General features: G+C 40.9%; 2 protein-coding genes across 4 annotated transcripts; both read left to right on the top strand.

Moving 5' to 3' along the window:
* The first annotated feature begins 3 nt into the window (after positions 1–3).
* On the top strand, positions 4–12,599 carry LOC110004133 (cingulin-like protein 1). 3 transcript variants are annotated; one of them, XM_065957120.1, is made up of 19 exons: positions 4–85; positions 1,901–2,842; positions 2,916–3,010; positions 4,228–4,336; positions 4,456–4,551; positions 4,650–4,798; positions 5,875–6,016; positions 6,122–6,334; positions 6,432–6,638; positions 6,746–6,850; positions 7,052–7,204; positions 7,418–7,588; positions 7,930–8,082; positions 9,055–9,144; positions 11,092–11,175; positions 11,346–11,470; positions 11,724–11,832; positions 11,920–12,083; positions 12,177–12,599. In XM_065957120.1, the coding sequence occupies exons 2-19, from the start codon at positions 1,901–1,903 to the stop codon at positions 12,256–12,258; spliced, it is 3,189 nt and encodes a 1,062-aa protein (XP_065813192.1). In that variant the 5' UTR covers positions 4–85; the 3' UTR covers positions 12,259–12,599. The 3 variants fall into 3 exon arrangements, with proteins under 3 accessions (XP_065813192.1, XP_065813193.1, XP_029138203.2); XM_065957121.1 differs by having other exon boundaries at positions 25–85; positions 1,883–2,842; positions 2,943–3,010; XM_029282370.2 differs by having other exon boundaries at positions 25–85; positions 1,883–2,842.
* A 129-nt stretch (positions 12,600–12,728) lies between these two features.
* LOC110004143 (aquaporin-9-like) lies at positions 12,729–18,184 on the top strand. Its single transcript, XM_020659701.3, has 6 exons — positions 12,729–13,016; positions 13,191–13,317; positions 14,300–14,437; positions 14,614–14,732; positions 15,890–16,107; positions 17,299–18,184. The coding sequence occupies exons 1-6, from the start codon at positions 12,915–12,917 to the stop codon at positions 17,510–17,512; spliced, it is 918 nt and encodes a 305-aa protein (XP_020515357.2). The 5' UTR covers positions 12,729–12,914; the 3' UTR covers positions 17,513–18,184.
* The last annotated feature ends 615 nt before the right edge of the window (positions 18,185–18,799 follow it).

Genomic DNA, 18,799 nt, shown 5'->3' with positions numbered 1-18,799 from the left:
GACAGTGAGAGCGGACACGGAGGAGGAGGAGGAGGAGGAGGAGGAGGAGGATTCAGTTCAACTCTCCGACTGGACACAGCCGCCGGTAAGTTTCAACTCGGGTCGATATCTTTGCGTTTCCTCTTAAAGACAATAAAATGATCGCTTTTGTGAGTTTTGTGTAGCCTGTCGTTGTTTTTAAGTGGAGACTTATTGTATCGTAATTAACTTTAAACTGTTTTCTGCCTCTTTCACTTGATCTGCCAGTGTTAGAGGCTACTACTCCTGTAATGATTGGACGGAGTTTATGTAATAACACGAGTTTATTTCACGTCTTCATTGTGTAGCCTACTTTTCCTGACCGTGAACTATTTGTTTAAAGTCATGTTGTTAAAACAGAGTGAGGTGAAGTGAAGTTCAGTCAAACCGGATAAACGCAGATCCGCTGCAAATAATGCATGCACACACTTGTAGCCTATTCACATATTAAAGCTGAATTCAACTTTAAAACACTTATTAAATCAAAATCCTGTTTGCACAATGGCCAATAGCATTGGACCGTAGTTTGACATTTGCCACTCAACTTAACGTACACAGTTATCTCAGTTATCACTGTTGGACTAAAAGTTGTTCCCATATGAGTTATTGATGATAAGTAGGTTGTTTTGTAATGTTTTACTATAATATATATATATATAATATAATTTATAGCTATAATCGATTTATGAGATAAACACCATTTGGGTTGTTGGGTTGTATTAAATCCTGCTATTGGTTTTTAATTTCCTTTTTTTGATAATTTTATCCATTCTTTAAAACATCATAGAAAAGCCATTCACTGTCTTTATGATCATTTAGCAGTCGATGCTGAAACTTACGTTCTTAAAAACAGTAGCCTAATAAATTAATATGATGGTCATTCTGATTAATTTTGCAACAGGGACAAATAAGTTATCATGCTGGAGGGGGATTTTCCACAACCTGGGATACTAGAGCATAAACGATTAGACTATTTTATCAAGAGAAAGATGATTGCAAAATATTTTCGGTAGCCAAATTAATTAAAAGTAGTTTTTCTATGCAGATGATGTTGTTTTCATCCTCTCAGAAATAGAGATTTCCTTTTTTTCTAAGTTGTGTCATATTAAACTGGGTGTGTTTGGTTCAACACCAAACAAAAAAAAGACTTGTAAAGACACAACTTTGGGTTTTTTACATTTTAGACCAAATGATGGATCTAGAGAAAAGTCTGTGGATTCATCCATTATGACAATTAAAATACAAGTTATTTCCTCACTTGAAACCTAAATGTTGAAAATGTATTCACTGATCTTTAAACACCAGCATTTTCTTTATAAACCATCAATAGGTTTTATGATAAAGCCTTCATAATAAAAACTAAAATCAGTCTTTATTTTCTATTAATGAGCAGCTTGAGTTTTGTAAAGAACTTGAATGACTACACTCAGGATGGCGCTCTTAAGAGGATACCGTTTTGTCTGCTTCATAACCCCTCTTGTGTTTCAGTCTCACAGTAACACATTTGTTGATAAGCACTTTCCTTGAGTGTCATACCATGAACTGGATGACGACACCTTGGAAACCTCGGTCGGTTGTAGTCGTCATGCAGTTGTCTCAGCTGTACAATAGTAGACTGTCATGAGCACACAGAGCGAGCTGTTCTCATTGCACTGCATTATCAGGCTATTGTCAGTCTCCATTTATTCGCTCTTTTACTGAGTGCAGCTGTGTTAGGAGTCGCATGGACGTCTATCATTGTGTCCCTGTGTGGCTCCCTTCGCTCCTATGTTGTGTAAACACTCTCTTTGACCGCTCACCTTCCCATGCAGCAAGATCACTTTTCTTCAGTGTTATTTTGTAACACAGGTTTGTTTTTCACCAGTTCATTTGTTTGTCCAAGATGGAGTCTCAGCAACTGAGCAGCTCTCCAGACATCAGGATACAGCGGAGCCAGGACAGCATGTTTGGAGTCAGGGTCCAGGTCCAAGGGATCAAAGGTCAACCCTTTGTGGTTCTGAACAGTTCCGGCCAGGAGATCCACCAGGACATCTCTGTGATCACTCACCAGGCTGGGTATAACCCGGGCATGGTGAGGAGGTCTGTGGACTCTCCATCACATGAGTCACAACGGACTGCATCCTCCGCTGGGTTTCATTATCAGAACCATCCTGAGATTCTGCGACCTTATGACCCTGAGAGAAATAACCTGAACCTAGTTGTTCCTTCAAAAGGATCAAAAGCTCGACTAGCACAGCCAAACATGGCTCTTCATCAAGAGACAACCCCCTCTACTAAACCCAGGATCCCCCTGCCTGCTGAAGGCCCAGAGGGAGACCAGGGGGAGGTGGTCCAAAATAAAGAGTCTTCCTTAAGTCGACAGCTCCCTGGGAGGTCCCCAAACACAGTGGACACAGACTCCATCTTTTCCGTAGGGAAGCTTATAAGCCAGTTCAACAGCAGCCAGCGGAGAGGAAGAGGAGGCCCGAGGAACAGGTTGGACCCAGAGCAGTGTCGAAGGTCACGCAGCGTGGACAGCAGCAGAACATCTGAATCCTCGTCGTCCTCCTGTTCCTCCAGCAGAGCGTCCTCTCTGAAGGGTATCAGGGGCGAGACTCCAAGTGGGATATATCCTCCGGGGTCGGCCAGAGCTCGGCTCCTCAGCCGGGAAGCCTCTTATGGGAGCAAGAAGGAAGAGAACAGGCCCAGCACCCTTAATAGTGTTCAAAATGGAAAAGAGATGAGCCCTCCACAGGCTGTCAAACATCTTCAGAGAGCAGAGAAACCGTTCATCTCCACATTGTGCAGTGACCAGATGGATGAATCTGATGACAGAGATGCACAGGTAAAGAGATTTGCACCAAGGCACAGTATTTATTTACAAAGGGTGTGTTTATTGCTGTATATTTCCTAACCAGGTGACTCCTGATCTTCTGAAAGGACAGCAAGAACTGTCTGTGGACTCAACTGAAGACACAACGAGGCAAATGCTGTTCACGTACCTTCAGGACGGGTAAGTGCCCCATAAGACTGAGAACTTTGTGAAAGTTGCTCCAAATTTTTTGGAAAATACGGTTATTTGCTTTCTTGCTGAGATTTAATAGAATATTGACAACACTTCTGTCGATTCCTAAAATATGAAGGTACAGGCAGTCGCCACTTAGCTTATCTTAGCACAAGAGCAAGTCATGTGTTCTATGACTGCAGCTTTTAAAGTCCCCATTAGTTTAAAAATACATTTTCCCAGTTTTAATACCTGCATTAAATGTCCATTATCTGCCAAATATATCGCAATAAATAATTTTCTAAGTATATTTACATCAAAATAACAGTATTTTCTCTTCCTTCTAAACATTTCAAATGTCTTATGACTTGTCCTGCACTTAGAGGCGTTTACTAATTTTCCGACCAAGTTAAACACAGTCGATTGAAAAGCATGAAAAAGCTAATCAAATTCATCCCAACGTTATTTTCCGCCTTGGGATAAACCTTATGATTGGTTCAATCCCGTTTCAGTTAGAAACATGTCACGACAGTCGGATACTCTTGAAGTTCCATTTCATTGGGACTTTAAATAAAGAGGCAAGTAGTATTTAAGTCTTTTTAACCTGTCTTCAGTTGTTATGCTAAGCTCAAACAAGCTAAGCTAAAAATTATACAAGATGTAGCTTTGTATGTGATATATGAAAGGATTAGTGGTATCAATCTTCTCATTGAAAACTAAGCAAAACAAGAAGTGATGCCTTTTTCTGAAGATGTCAGATTATTAATCAAAAAAAGCTTGATAAATACGTTCGCATTCCCACTTTAAAGTAATGTTCAAACTAAAACATTGCTTTGCCATGTTTATTTAGTTTACCCTACAGCCGCCTTTAGGTGATTAGCTTGTGGTTGTGATCATGTAATGTGGTCAGATAACGGGGTGCTGCTCCAGCTGTGTGTGCTCACACTGCAGTCAGGAATGCAGGGCATGTTCTCGTTTCCCCTGATAAAATATCTTCTTCACACGGAAAAGTTTTAAGACCCGTCAGTACTTTGTAAATATATGTGCTTAAGCAGGGCGGTTTTATTCAAGAATCACTGCCAGGCTGTGGCGTGTCAGGTACCGGTGTTTCATTCGCTCCACTGAAACATTCTGCACTGTCTTCGTTAGACAACATTTTACTTTATGATTAAACCCTGAGAGAACTTTTGATGGAGGGATTGTAAATCATTTTTATTGATTCTTAGGACGACTGACGATGACTCCACCACTCAGAAGAAAGTCAACCTGCTGCTTGAAAGAGTCAACAAGATCAAGTGGAAGATGGCTGAAAATTTGGAGGAGCTGGAGGAGAAAGTGTGTGTTGGGGCGAAATTCTTCACCAGTGTTGATCCTTGTTCAGCATGACTGAATGTGTTTGTCCGACCATAACGCTGACACCGTGTTGCTGGACGTCTCCTTTCTCTCACATGTAGGGTTCTGCAGCTAAGGTGAAGCTTTTACAGGACAAACAAGTCACACTGGAGAAAGAAGTGTCTGAGTTAAGGCAAAAACTGGAAACTGAGATAAAGGTTAAGTACTGTTCCATCCTGCTGATTCATTTCTAAAACACTCACTTCCTGTCCCATTGAGTGACGTTCCTGTTTCTGTTTTCTGTTGCGTGGTGCAGAATGAAAAGACTCTTGCCAAAGCTTGTGAAAAGGCCCGGACAGAGAAGAAGAAACTTCAGGAAGAGCTGGCCAAAAGTCAGGAAGAGCTCTGCAATCTCAGGGACAGACTGGCTGGGATCGAGGCGGCACTAGTGTCCACCAAACAAGAGTGAGGACCTGACCTCTACTCTCAGTTTACACAGTCAACAATGATGACTGAACTATGCCATGTCTACATTTTTACATCTTAAAGAGCAGGAAACTTTGAATCGGTCAGTAACCTCAGTTATAGTGAGGCTGATGCTTTCAAGCTTACTGTCTCTAAAACAACTCACTAGCTCACTCCCTAGCTGGACTCTATTTGGGTAAATGTGTAGTGATCTTTTCTTTCTTTTCCCCCTGACCTTCAGTTGAAGACCTGCTAGGTTGTGAAAAATGATTTTCACAGATTAGCAGCAACTTGTTAAAAAAGTTGCGAAATTAAAGTTGTTCTTGTTCTGTTGCAGAGAGATATATGTAGAAGGTCAAGACTCAAATGTTTTGTCTGTGGGGCTCTGTCAATAAGAGGCTGAGCTTGTTTGCTTATACAGCTTAAAAGAAAAAAACAGGAGGAAACAGTTTGCCTATTAGCCGAGCTGTAGCTAGCTCTACTTAGAAATCACACAAATAGGCCAGAAAGGACTCACATACTATTTTCATTGTACTTTATTGTCTGGATAAACAAAATGTGTAAATTATGTAAATTAATAAGCTGTAGAGTTTCTGATAAGTTGAATGTGTTACCTTTGAGCAGGGCTAGCTTTCCCCTTAGTGCTAAGCTAAGCTAACAGCTGCTGGCTGTAGCTTTATATTGTTTTTACTGTTGAAAAATTCCTTAGAACAGAAAATGACAGTTTATTAGATGACGTTCTTTCCCCTTGTATATCAAATGAATCAGTCCAGAGCTTAACAGAATACCTGTGTATACCTGTGGCCTTCGATCAATGCTATGATACACTTCCTTTTACTAAGCTTCTGCTCGTACTCTGAGGTCTGTCAAGTGATCTGTGATGATCCGATGAAGGTCACTTGACCGAAAGAAGAGTCAAATACCATTTGGATTAAGTGTGCACATGCCTTTCTGTTATCTAGTTCTTTCAACCTTTTTAAATGCTTAAAGCAGGGCAAGCAGGCGTCTTCCCTTGACATGAAATATAGAAATCCAATATTTCTGTCTTTTCTGCACATTTTTTTGCATGCTGTCAGGCTGACTCAGATGAAGGCAGAGAGAGAGAGAGCTAAGACGGAGATGAAAGACCTTCAGCAGCAGCTTTCTGAGATGCACGACGAGCTGGACCACGCCAAGAAGGATGAGGTGATATACACGGAAAAAGAAGTCCTTCTGAAGGTAAATGAAACCACATGAGGGAGAAAAGCTTCAAAAAATCAACAACAGCTGGAAAGTCTCCTTCACTGGCCACAAGGTATTGATGTTTTGTTGGATGTGTGTCAGGACATGGCTCTGCTGCGGATGGACTTTCAGGAGATGCTACAGGTGAAGGAGGAGCAGGAGGAGGTGCTGCACCATAAGGAGAGAGAGCTGAATGCCCTGAAGGGGGCGCTGAAAGAGGAGGTGGAAACTCATGATAACTACATGGCCGCTCTGAAGGAGGAATATGAAAACGAGCTTGAAAAGCTGCTCGTGGAGTTAGAGCAGGCCAAAGAGGTAGCAGAAGAGGCATGTTTACCTTTTGTCTTGAGTATAAAAAGCTGAACCATTTGTTTTTTTAATCCATTTTTAATTATCTCATCCTGACCTCCAGAGCAATGCTCTGCTGGGTCAGAAGAGGGTCGCGGTAGAAGAGGAGAGTGGTGCAGCTAAGATGCAGCTGAAGGAGCTGAGCCAGGAGAAGGATCAGCTGAGAGGAAAGGTGCAGGAGCAGAACAACAAGATGGATCAGCTGAGTCTGGCAATCCAGGAGAGTAAAACCAAAGAGAGACTGCTGGAACAGAGAGCAAAGCAACTGGAGGTGAGAAACACAGACAAAATGTCCATCCAGATGGTTTCATCAACCTTTCTTCTTTGCTGATGTGTGATGGTCTGATATTTTCTATAAATATTCATGTTGTTCCCCAGAGAGAAAAGCAGCAGCTGGAGGAGGCGCTGAGGGATGTAAGGAGGAATGAGGAGGAGATATGTCAGTCCAACCAGTCGCTGCTCTCTCGCTTAGAGGAGGTGCAGGTAAAGGGAGGTTTCTGTTAGCTTTAGAGAAACAGCCTGATGCATACTGTGTAGCTTCTTTTTCCTGCATGCAAGCTCCTCTTTCCTTTGATTTGTTTTCCTCTCTGTACCGTAAACAGTCAAATGACTCACACACAAACATGGGACAGTTGTTAAGTGTGCTTTGTCGCTCACCATTACCTCTTTCTTTCTTTTTTTCAGGGTAGGCTAACCAAGCTTAATCATGAGCACAGGGAGCTGAAGGAAAAGCTCAAGGAGGAGAGAAAACAAACAGAGGAGCTGTGGAGGACAAAAGCTGAACTGGAGGATGAGAGGAGGATGCATGACAGGACTGTAGAGCAACTGCAGAGGAAGGTGAGAGAAGGATCTGGAAAAAAAACATCAGCATTTTTGAGCCAAATGGACAGAAAATACGTTTATCTTACATGACATAAACAGACTGTGGATACTTCTTGTGCTTGTAAAGTCTTTTAAAAACAGATATGAGATATGTAATGCCATATAGCTTCATACCCACAGAGGGGCACTTTTCTCACTGTCGGGCTCTTTGTTTATCTTCATGTTCAGATGAATAGCATCATGGAGGAGTGTGAGGCGTCCACAGATGTGCTTCAGAACCAGGTGGATGAGGCCAAAGAGAAGAGTCAGAGGGAGTTGGACGAGCTGCGGAGACAGCTGCAGGAAAAGGGAGTAGAGCTGGAGAAATCCCGACAGGCAGCCAAAAAACTGCAGGAAGAGGTGTGGTGCTCAATGTCCCTCTGGTTCATCAGATCAACTGTCTTTTGTTGGCAATAAAAAAAGATGACTACAGTATGAAAATGAAGAGGGGCTCCTTTGTTTTAATATTTTACTTCTAACTAGGTGCTAACAGGATTATGGAGGGTTATTTTTTTTGGGATGTGATTTAAACAGAAACATAAAAAGTAGTCAAGGATGTCTCACAGGTTTGAAGAATTCTGTATTTGTTTAACACTGTTTGAATGATTAAACCATTCCATAATAGCAGGAACTGCTGGTCATACTTTATGCATGTTACATCTTATCTGACATGTTTGTGTTGTGCTCTGTTCTGGGTCCAGCTGCTTCCTCTGGAGGAGGATCTGCGGAGGTGTCTCAGGGAGCAGCAGGAGGCCCAGCTCAGGGGCCGGCAGCTGGAGCAGAGGGCGGAGGAGCTGGAGGAGAGGAATGCAGCCACGGTGGGGGAGCGGGAGCGGCAGGTCAAGCTCATGGAGGTGAACTGCAACCTTTAGGAACCATTACAACCAAACGTTATGTTTTTGATTGTGCATCTCATTATATTTATGAGTCTAATATCCCAGCTTTAAATGTAGACTCTCTGACAAACTCTAACAACACAGGATTCTTGAATATCCTTGTATACGTCTCAATAGCAGCTCTGATTGATCTTTGATTTCGCGAGCTTCCTTCAGTTTGCGATGCAGATTTTGAGTTTTGGATCAGTGCATGATATCTTACACTGGTGAAAACTTGACATGACAGCCATGAGTCTGATGTTCTTCTCGTAGGGTTTTCACAGTTGAAGCATAAATATATTTTCAAAGTGGATTGTGAGGTTTTAAATGACAACTCCAATTTTCCATGGCCTAAAAGTAATATTGTCGTGCACATGCTACGATTCTAAACGGATGATCTTTCGATCAGAAACAGTCCTCCCTCTTATCAGAGCTCACAGTCAAACACACTTCAGGTTATCACATGTTGTGGAGTGTTTATCTTCTCCTGTGCCTGTATTTGCCCTCGCTTAGTCCTGTGAACTGTAAGGGTGCTGAAAAGAGCCAACAACATCTCACAGCTCAGCACTATTTGTCCTGCTGATGACAAAACATTACACAGTGATAGCAGTGTGCTCAGTGTTGACTCTCTGAATCGACCAAGGAAACTGCTGTTTACTGTAAAAAGTTATCAGACCAGTCTGGGTGTTCTCAGGAGTCCTCTTTCACTTTTCCTTCTGTTTTCAAACACTCACATCCACCGAACAGAGCTTTCAGTCTTTCGGTGTTATCATGATTTGAATGCAGTTTTCTTTCTGATTTTATTACATTTCCATACCATTTTAAGTCTGTTTTCTCATCACGTCATCATTTCTCACGTCCTCTTTTCTGAGAAGCATGACAGTGTGATGTTATAAATTTATCAAATAAATGTTGGTTTGACGCTCTTCTAATGTTTTCCTCCCTCCTCAGAGTCGTATCGGTCAGCTAGAAGAGGATCTTAATGATGAGCGAAGCAGCGCCGACCGGCTGATGGAGCGATTAGACAAAACCAAAGAGCAGGCAGGTTCAACCCCTCTCTGTGTTTGCTTTTTGTCTGCACACATAGGTCTTATCCTGTATTTTCTAACATTCACACAGTGACAGAATTATAACCTGTATTAAGTCAGAACCACCCAGCCCTACATCTGTTTTCATTATAAACAGATTTCAGGCCGAGTTCTCAGATTTCCCATTGGACATGAAAAGCTGCTGATTGGTGTTTCCCAGCCAGGCTGAGAAACAAGTTTTGTTTTGGTTTCTCCACTTTAAGCCCTGAAATATGTCTGAACCCCTCTGACTTCATACATGTTTTCTCCATATCTTAGGCCGTCACAGGAGCCTCACATCCTCTGTGTGCCCGTAAAGTAGGCCACCATTCATAGGAGCAAAGCGGTGCAGACTAATTGACACAAAATCCTGTGTTGGTTACAAAAAAAAAAAAAAAGAAGCAAACTATTGTGAGCAGCCTTTCACACTCCCTGCACCGGGCCTCTGGATGTTATTAGAGAGAGCCTTTAGATCTGATGTCGCTGCTCAGACCAGACTGCATTTCCTCTCATTTTAGGAGTTAAGCTGAAAACCTTTCATCAAACCTGAACGTCAACAGGCGGTGTTCTTTTTTAATAAGAAACAGCCGTGTTTCCAGTCAATATGAAAGCCAGCACATATGAAGTACAAGCCCATATTTACCTTCAAGGTTGGAAATTGGCAAAAACAAATGAGTTCTTCAGTTCCCACGTGTCTTTGCCCTGTTAGTTTAATAAACAATTACTTTATTCCATGAGTTTGAACAGATTATCAGTCTAAAAAATGGTTTTATGATCTTTTTTTCAACCACAATAATGTTGTAGTAGTCCTACATAAAGTCGTTTTGATTTTGTTAAGACTTCACAATAAGGTCACCATATCTACTATGAATTGGTTCTCATTAGCATGCTTATTGGTAGCATACTAACTGCTGGTTAGTCATAATTAAGTGCTTATTTGTAACTTAATCTACATGACCATATTCTATAGCTAACAGGCCATTGAAGAGTATATCCTTAATATCCTCTTAATGAGCTCATTGATAATAAATTAGGAAGTTGATGATCACGAATTATGATCTTAATATGCATTTCTTAGTATGGCAAGAATCGTTCTTCTCCCTTAATAACTCTCAGTAAGTTTGGTCTGTTCTCATGAAACAAAGCACAACACTTCTTGTCTTAGTAATGTTTGAATAACTCTTAATTAAGTCTTTGTACCACAGAGTATGTTCCCCACTCTAGAATAGGCAACGAAAATGAGAGCGTAAGTGTGAAACTGGTGGTGAATTGTGAACAAGACCTCACTTTAAAGTTGCCTACTCTTCATATTTAATACATTGAATATAGTGTCATAAATTCTAAATCTGAAATCTGATGACACTCAGTACACTTCCATTTTTCATAGTTTGATCAATTTCTTAAGAGTATGCTCCAGTTAGTTGTGTGCAATATTTAAGTTATGCTGATAGCCCAGTGGTTAGTGAGCGACCCATACACAGGCGTGCATCCCGGGTTCAAATCCGACCTGTGCCTCCTTTCCCGCATGACATTCCCCACTCTCTCTCTCCCTGATTTCAGACTCTATCCACTGTGCCATCTCTAAATAAAAGTCATAAAAAAGCCCATGAATAAACCTTTATATTGAATTTATGAAGTGGTGAAAAATCAAGTATTAGATTTCACATAAGTGTGAAACTACTCGTGCCTTTTACAGGGGGAGAAAAAGAAAACAAAATCTGCTTGAAAAAATATTATTAATTAATTAATTATCTTAATTAATTAATTGTGTTCTGAAATGTTGTGGAATAGAAGTGTGGAGTAAGTCAGCTATGTTAAAATAGTTTTAATTTAAAGTATTTGAGGAGATGTACTAAGTTGTTTTTCACCACTGCTGACTTATCAAATCTGTGTTTCCCTCTCCATTTGTCATGTGCTACAGACGGACCAGATAAGGAACGAGCTGATGCAGGAGAGAGCCATCAGACAGGATCTGGAGTGTGACAAGTTGAGCCTGGAGAGACAGGTATACTCACACCTGAGATGGGTACAGACCCCTGAGACTGGTGCTTACCTCTGGCACTCAGGGACTCCTTAATTATAAAACTGATCTGTAGTGCTACACAGTGTCTAAAAACTACATAGTCCCTTTCAATTATTTTTCATGACTATCCTGTGGTATATTTTCTGTTTCAGAATAAAGACCTGAAGGGCCGAGTGACTCATCTGGAGGGATCACAGAGGAACAACCAGGATTCACTCCTCTCCAAACTGAACTGCCGCATCCAGGAACTTGAGGAGCGGTTGCAAGGAGAAGAGAAGTAAGCTGTTTCTACAAAATATTACATTGATAAATATATGCAGAGTTTGTATGTCCCTGTGCAGGATACTCCTCTGTGGATCATGGTTTCATCAGACAGTCTATGGTAGCTTACGAGCAGTGACACCCCCTCGTATCACTTTCCCTGTGGTTGTAAGAGTGAGAGTATCTCTGGCCTGAAACACACTGGGTAGGTGTTGAGTTACAGGAAGCTGCAGCTGCGATGTGATCTCTTGCTGCTTTTGCGTCCTCAGACACAACAACAGCCTGCAACAAGCCAACCGAAGACTGGAGCGTAAAGTAAAGGAGATGAAGATGCAGGCGGATGAGGAGCACGTCAACCTGCTGAGCCAGAGAGACCAGGTAGCCACTTCTTAAACTTATTATATAGTAGTTGGGAGCTGTCTAGTTGACTCATGATTAAATGTTTCACTTCTCTGAACTCTGCAGCTGACTCAGAGGCTGAAGACGGCAAAGAGGCAGATGGACGAGGCAGAGGGGGAGATCGAGCGTCTGGAACACTCGAAGAAGAAGCTGCAGAGAGAACTGGACGAGCAGATCGAGGCCAATGAGCAGCTTCATGGCCAAATGAGCGCACTGCGGAATGAGATGAGGTGACCACTCACCTTATACCACCAAGTTCCTCGAACTGCATGTGCAGCATCACGTTCAGTCTTGTAAAATTGTATTTTTTTTTGCATTGACAGGCGTAAGAGGAAATCCCCTCCACTCAGTAAGGCTGTGGAGGACAATGTGAAGGACGAGGATGACTATGGATCTGACTCTTAATTCAAACACACTCACTAATAGTCATCCCTGGACTTTGTAATGACATGATGAATCACTGCGAGGACTCCTTCATGTCATAATTCATATAATGTCATTAACAACTCAGGTGTGATCTCATAATGTTGTGAATAGCATGGCAGCTTGCCAAGGCTGACCTCTTGTGGCAATATGTGTAACAGCACTATCTGGCATACTGATGTTTTACAATGCAAAGGCCTAAATGGCTTACTTACCTGTACTTAAAATGTATTTTCTGTTCCTTAAGTTATTTCTCTGAGGGGGGAGTTAATATGATGCAAACTGCAAATCTTAAACCAATGAATAAATACGATTTAAAAGTATTTGAAACATTCATTTATGTTTTTCCATCATGAGAGAACTAAGCTCAGTGTTTCCCTTTGACGACACATAGAAAATCCTCCCTGAAATAATGTTCAATGACGATACATTCACGTCAGATCATGCACTCTAAACTTACTGAGTAGATGCGGATATAAAGGGCAGAGGGATGGTTGTACAAATGGATCGATGGTCTGTGCTGAATGGCTGCAGGCCGAGCAGAGGTGGCGATCTGACACAAGAGCTCTGATCAGTCCCAGAGCTTCACACTGCTGCTGGACGTCTGGTAGTTGTATCAGCAGTTGGCACAGTGACACATGGAAAAAAATCACAAGAGAAGCATGAGGCAACACTGTGCTCTCAAACATGGAATACTTAAGGAATTCCTGGCAGAATTCCTGGGGACGTTTGTTTTGGTTGTAAGTAGAATTTTGTTGTCTTTTGTGAAGTTTTTGCAAGTTTGATATCTTGTTTTATGCTTAATTAAGTTGCTTCTTTGTTATTGTCCAGACATGTTTTTATGATGTATTGGTGAAAAGATTTAAGATGTGCCTGTTTTGAATTTGTTGTCCTTTTTCCTCTCTGTTGGTCAGCTGTTCGGCTGTGGCTCCGTCGCTCAGACCGTCCTCAGTCGAAACACTCTGGGTGAGCCTCTCACCATCCACATCGGCTTCTCTGTGGGACTGATGATGGCGGCCTACGTGGCCGGTGGAGTGTCAGGTGAGAGTTGCAAATGTGGTTGTTGAAACTTCTGCGTCTGATAGTTTATTTCCATCAAGTAAAAACTTCCATATCTCCCATAAGCCACCAGCAGTGTTTGGTGTTTTATTTTGAAATTCATGCAGCACAGTTTGATGAATGAGGTTATTAGATGGTGTTTAGATCAATTTTCTTCTCCACTGGCATCCTACAAAATCAACTTTACAGTTTGTTTTCATAATTAGCTTCGATGCTCTGTTTAATCTACTCTTAAGCTCTTCAGACCCCCAGCATTAAAATAATTCATAGTAATTACAAACAACCAGTGCCTGAACACATAAACATCCTGACACAGCTCGCTTGTATGTGTTATAATGAAATGTTACTCCTAAGGCTTGCAGCTTGTAATAACATAACTTTATGACTTCCCGTCCAGCCATGTGCCACCTCCACAGCTCCAGAGTCAGCAGGAACGTGCCAGCGCTCCGTCCACATCCAATGAGTGTGGACTGGGCATTGATTTGTTAGCACAAGTGCACAGGCTCTCCCGGGTCATCCATAACCCTGGGCGTTAAATGTCCTTCAAATTGAATTGATCACAGGCTGCACTCGTGTGTCTATGACAGTGAACTGACTGAGTCTAAACTACACAGCACATTCTTTCCGTTTTTTCATCAAAATTATTTTTTTTAAAAACCACGGGCAGAGTGTCTAATGTGTTTTTGAATTGAAAACAGGCAGGATGTGAACACAGCTGGATGAAAAAGAGGAACAGAAAAATGCTCCTTTTGTTTTTCTTTGAATTTCTAATACTTGACCATTATTCTGCCGCTTTTATTGTGAATATACATAACAAAACCCGGCACCGCCCAGGGCGCTGCTCCCCTTCTGCTGCCCCTCGTAAATGTGACACCCTCACTAATGATGGAGAGGGTATCGTGCCAGACACCCCCCCACCCGCTGCATCCCTCCCTCACTCCTCTTGCTTTGTCCTCTCTCCCAGGGGGCCATGTTAACCCTGCTGTGTCTCTGGCCATGGTGATTCTTGGAAAACTGAAGATCTGGAAGTTTCCCTTCTACGTCATAGCTCAATTTCTTGGCGCTTTCACTGGAGCTGCTGCAGTCTTTGGAATATACTATGGTAAAAAAAAAACTAAACTAAAAGAAAACACACATGCAGTTTAAGTCGTAAATAAAGAGCCAGCAATCATAGAACTCAGAGCGTAATCTTTGATCTGTCAGAGAAAAGTATTTCAGTGTCATTTTCTTTCAGATGGAATAGATCCCCTTACACTTTCTGTTTGTCCCCCCTCACAGATGCTTTCATGGACTTCACCAGTGGGATTCTGTCAGTGACAGGTATCAATGCAACAGGTCACATTTTTGCTTCTTACCCAGCGAGGCACCTGTCAGTCCTAGGCGGCTTCATTGATCAGGTGAGCTCTGGCTAGACGTGACCCGACCACCCTCCTATTCTATCTATTGTTCACCTTCGCTCCCATTCAGGCTCTAAAGCCTGCAAAGTTTGGCAATTGTAACTAAGGCAGAATTGATTGCCCCCCTTTAGTCTGAGAACACCCCCTCTTTTGCGCTGCTTTGGGTCTAATCACAGATTTCCTGGTATTCTCTGAGGGGTCAAATCTATACCCAACACCACTTTCCGTCTTTTTTAAGTGGGCTAAGTGGTGCAAAAATAACATGTCTACCAGCTTTTAACTGTTGAAAAGGACATGAAGTGAACCACTGAGTAACTCAGATAAGTGTGATTGTTGTTATGTTGAAGTGTCCTTTTGAGTTTCTGCGTAACAATAGTGTTATTCAGTCCTCTGCATTCTTTTTGGAGGAGACATACATTGGGGGTAAACAGCTGTAAGGCGGCGTTAAAGGATAACATTCAGAATGATTATTGTGAAAATGTATGTCTGACTGCTTTTCAGATCATGCAGAAGTAATTATAATAATATAATGATAATAATAAAGTTTGTTTATAAAGCACTTATCAAAACCAACGTCACAAAGTGCTTTACAGAAAAAAGAAAAATCCCAAGAGTTAAATACACAACAATAAAATCCTAATTTAAAAAGCATGACAAATAAAGTATATGTTAAATGTTTAAGAAATGATAATACATTGCAGGTTCATGATTCTGAAAAGCTGGAGAGTATAAAGTGAGTAAACGTGATTGACTCTGCAACACATCAGTTTCATGCTCTGTGTTTGAACTATGTGGAATGGCATCATCAACAGGATGTGAAGTAACAGTTTATGTTCAGCTTCTATTGTTACAAAATGAATGCTCAAAGACACATTTAGGTTGATTTAAAAAAAACAAACAATTTTGCTGCATATAGTCATATTTACATGAATTTAAAGTAAACAAAGCTTGAGCAGGACATGTAGGAAGCTAAACGTTCATACACCATTTCAAGGAGACATGAACAGAGCTTAAATATAAAAAGAAATTAGGGTAAAGATGATCTCTTAAAAATTGGAGAATTACAGCTGTATGTCTGAATGCTTTTTAAATGTCAGCTGCGTTGACGGTGTGCCTCAGCTCTGCAGTTTATCAAAGAGGACATTCATCTCCTGCAGGTGGTGGGGACGGGCATGCTGGTCCTGTGTATCCTGGCTATCATCGACGGGGGAAACATTGGAGCTCCTAAAGGTGTGGAGCCGCTGGCCATCGGTCTGATCATCATGGCCATCGGTGTGTCCATGGGGCTGAACTGTGGGTACCCCCTGAACCCGGCCAGAGACCTGGGGCCCCGACTGTTCACGGCGCTGGCAGGATGGGGGATGGAGGTGTTCAGGTAACTGCACAGCACAGAATGTCAGACACTATTTCAAATCAGATCCCCCCCTCCCCCCCTCAGCTTGATTCATTAAAAAAAGTCATTAAGACATGATTTTATATGGCTCTCAATTTGTGTAAATAATATGTTAAAAAGTAGCCAACGAGAATATTAACTACAAAGAAACAAAGAAAATAAAAAAAGATTTAACAAATATTTTCACAGTAATTTAAAAAACCTTTATTCAATTCCTGTTTGTTCTATCGTTTTTATGTTAGCCTTTTTCTGAAGCAAATGAATGAAGATGTTGTTAGCCCACTGTGGCTTTGATTTGTTTGTTAGTTTTCTAGAGGGATCAACAATAAATGTGATGTTGTTCTCGATATTATTTTGAATAGATTACATTATGTCGTTTGTTATCGTATTGGGTCATGCTTAAATCATTTGACCAGCCCAAAAGGTGTTTACGAGACACAATTATAAAAAAAAAAAAAAAAAAGTCAGAGCCAAAACTTAAACGACACATTATATTAAAGACAGTCACACCTCCGACGTTTTTTCTTCTCACTAGAAGTCCACTACTCATTAGAAATGGGTATTAAACAAACATCCGTTTTCTGTCATCTGTGCATCAAATCATCTCAAGATTTTAAACATGCATTTTATTTGTTAAAGGTTTTCTGCACTCAACGTAATCAGGACAGTAGAAGAAAATATGAGTCATTCTCAATGTCGTCTATCTTACATGAGTCCCATGAACACTTGTCTTTTTTTTTAAACCAGTCAGCTCAAGGGCAAGAAGAAGGATTTCTGTTCTCAACGGTGTAGTTTAAGACCTCTGTGTCCTTCTTAAGTTCACTATAACATAAGGTTCAGTGTATTATTTGTGTTTGGTCTGACTTTATGTGTTTTCTATTAGCGAGTTAACTATTTTTCTGTATATTTTTCATATACTAGAAATGGTGTTAAGGCATTTCAGATATCTGCTTGGTAGTCAAATCTTGATTATATCCCTTTATCAGATTAATGTATAAAGTGAGACCTGAGCTGAGATGGACGGTGTTGTTATATAACATCACATGCAGTGGACAGATGCGATCGATGTTTGTGAATGATCCAGTGATGGCATTAGTGAACTACATGACCTCAGTGACCGCTGCATGTGTCACTGACAGAGATACATTTCCTCTGATGTGTTTTTACACTCAGCACCGGAGAGTACTGGTGGTGGATCCCCGTGGCCGGGCCCATGGTGGGCGGCGTGCTGGCAGCCATCATCTACTACCTGCTCATCGAGCTGCACCACCAGCGCCATGACGAGCCTGAGAAGCCCCATGTGGAGGAGGAGGAAGAGGAGGAGGAAGAGGAAGACGATGATGACAGCAGTCTTAAGGATAAATACGAGATGATCACCATGAGTTAAAAAGACATTAACCTCCAGGACAGTTTTTAAATGTTTGACGGTTAACCAGGTTATTAAAACAATGCACATCTTGCATCTGTACGGACAGTTTTACATGTTTATAGCTCCTCCTCTGGTTGACTTTTGCTTTGCAGCTCAGTGATGGAAGCATTCCAACATGCAAAGTTCAAACCACAATGCGTAATGAATTAAGAACCATTTTAAATGGAAAGCTACTTTTAGCCCTGCAGCTTCTGATGTTGTCTGTGTTGTGGTTAAAAAAAAGAAAAAGAAAACAAGGAACAAGTTTGACTGTCTTTGCTGAATAATGCTCCCATCACCCAAAATGTAGTTTGTTTTTTTGTGTTTCATGAACACATGTCAGTCCTGCGTGGTTACCATTGATAAGACTTTCTACATAAATGTAAATACTGTATTATAGATCTAAGATGAACCCCCACTTTAGAGGATATTTTCATGAGAACAGTTGGTATTGAACTAATAGTTGTACATGCTCCTTAAGCTCTGTTCCCAATTCATCTAGATATGATATTATAGTTTTGTTCTTTTTTGTCTTTTTACTTTAATATTTTTCTTCTTTATTTGTTATCATAATGAACCTCTCGTTCATTATAAATGTTTGTATTTTACCGAGTGTTGTTTTGTCTACATTAAAGTTTCTATAAATATCGATTTCATGAGACGTATTTTACTTCTAGGTCTCATTAACAGTAAGTCTGGTTATTATCTTACACATATATTCATGACCCAAACTGGCATTAAAATGACTGAGCACTTTCTTCTCAGTGCTCAGACCATTAACCCAAAGCTTCATTAGAAGAACAAAACTCAAATCTACATTTTAACATTTATGCTGAATAAGTTCTGGAGGCAGGATGATCGCCACTGACAGCAGAGGCACCAGTACATGCAGCCAGCAGGTATACCCACAAATTCTGGGCCTGAAAATTGGGGATCAATAACCAAAAGAGAAAAAGTGTGAGATTTACTCAGTAACATCTGAAGGCAAGGCAAGTTTATTTATATAGCACATTTCAACAGCAAGGCAATTCAAAGTGCTTCACACAAGACATCAAAAGCATCATGACAGAGGAAAAAAGAAACATTAAAGTTTAAAAATCACTGAAATTATTAAATCTGAAAATATGTTCAAATAAAAATCATTAAAATGAAATTAATTAAAATAAATAAAGTAAAAATATCGAAAGAGTTCAAAGTGACGGTGCAGCGTTAAAATTTAAAATCTTATCAAAACTGTTGAATGAAAGGCAGCTGTAAACAGGTGAG

This window comes from Labrus bergylta, chromosome 7 (assembly GCF_963930695.1).
Source record: "Labrus bergylta chromosome 7, fLabBer1.1, whole genome shotgun sequence".
Classification (NCBI taxonomy): Eukaryota; Metazoa; Chordata; class Actinopteri; order Labriformes; family Labridae; genus Labrus; species Labrus bergylta.
Note: the sequence above shows the minus strand (reverse complement) of the source record. Positions and strands in the feature narration are given on the sequence as shown.

Excerpts from the sequence above, each read along its gene's own strand:
- LOC110004143 (XM_020659701.3), top strand. The coding sequence starts at position 12,915 with ATGGAAAAAAATCACAAGAGAAGCATGAGGCAACACTGTGCTCTCAAA. Across the intron at positions 13,017-13,190 it reads TGGGGACGTTTGTTTTGGTT|CTGTTCGGCTGTGGCTCCGT; the intron begins GTAAGTAGAATT and ends TCTGTTGGTCAG. Across the intron at positions 14,733-15,889 it reads TAGGCGGCTTCATTGATCAG|GTGGTGGGGACGGGCATGCT; the intron begins GTGAGCTCTGGC and ends CATCTCCTGCAG.
- LOC110004133 (XM_065957120.1), top strand. The coding sequence starts at position 1,901 with ATGGAGTCTCAGCAACTGAGCAGCTCTCCAGACATCAGGATACAGCGG. Across the intron at positions 6,851-7,051 it reads CTCGCTTAGAGGAGGTGCAG|GGTAGGCTAACCAAGCTTAA; the intron begins GTAAAGGGAGGT and ends TCTTTTTTTCAG. Across the intron at positions 11,471-11,723 it reads CGGTTGCAAGGAGAAGAGAA|ACACAACAACAGCCTGCAAC; the intron begins GTAAGCTGTTTC and ends TTGCGTCCTCAG.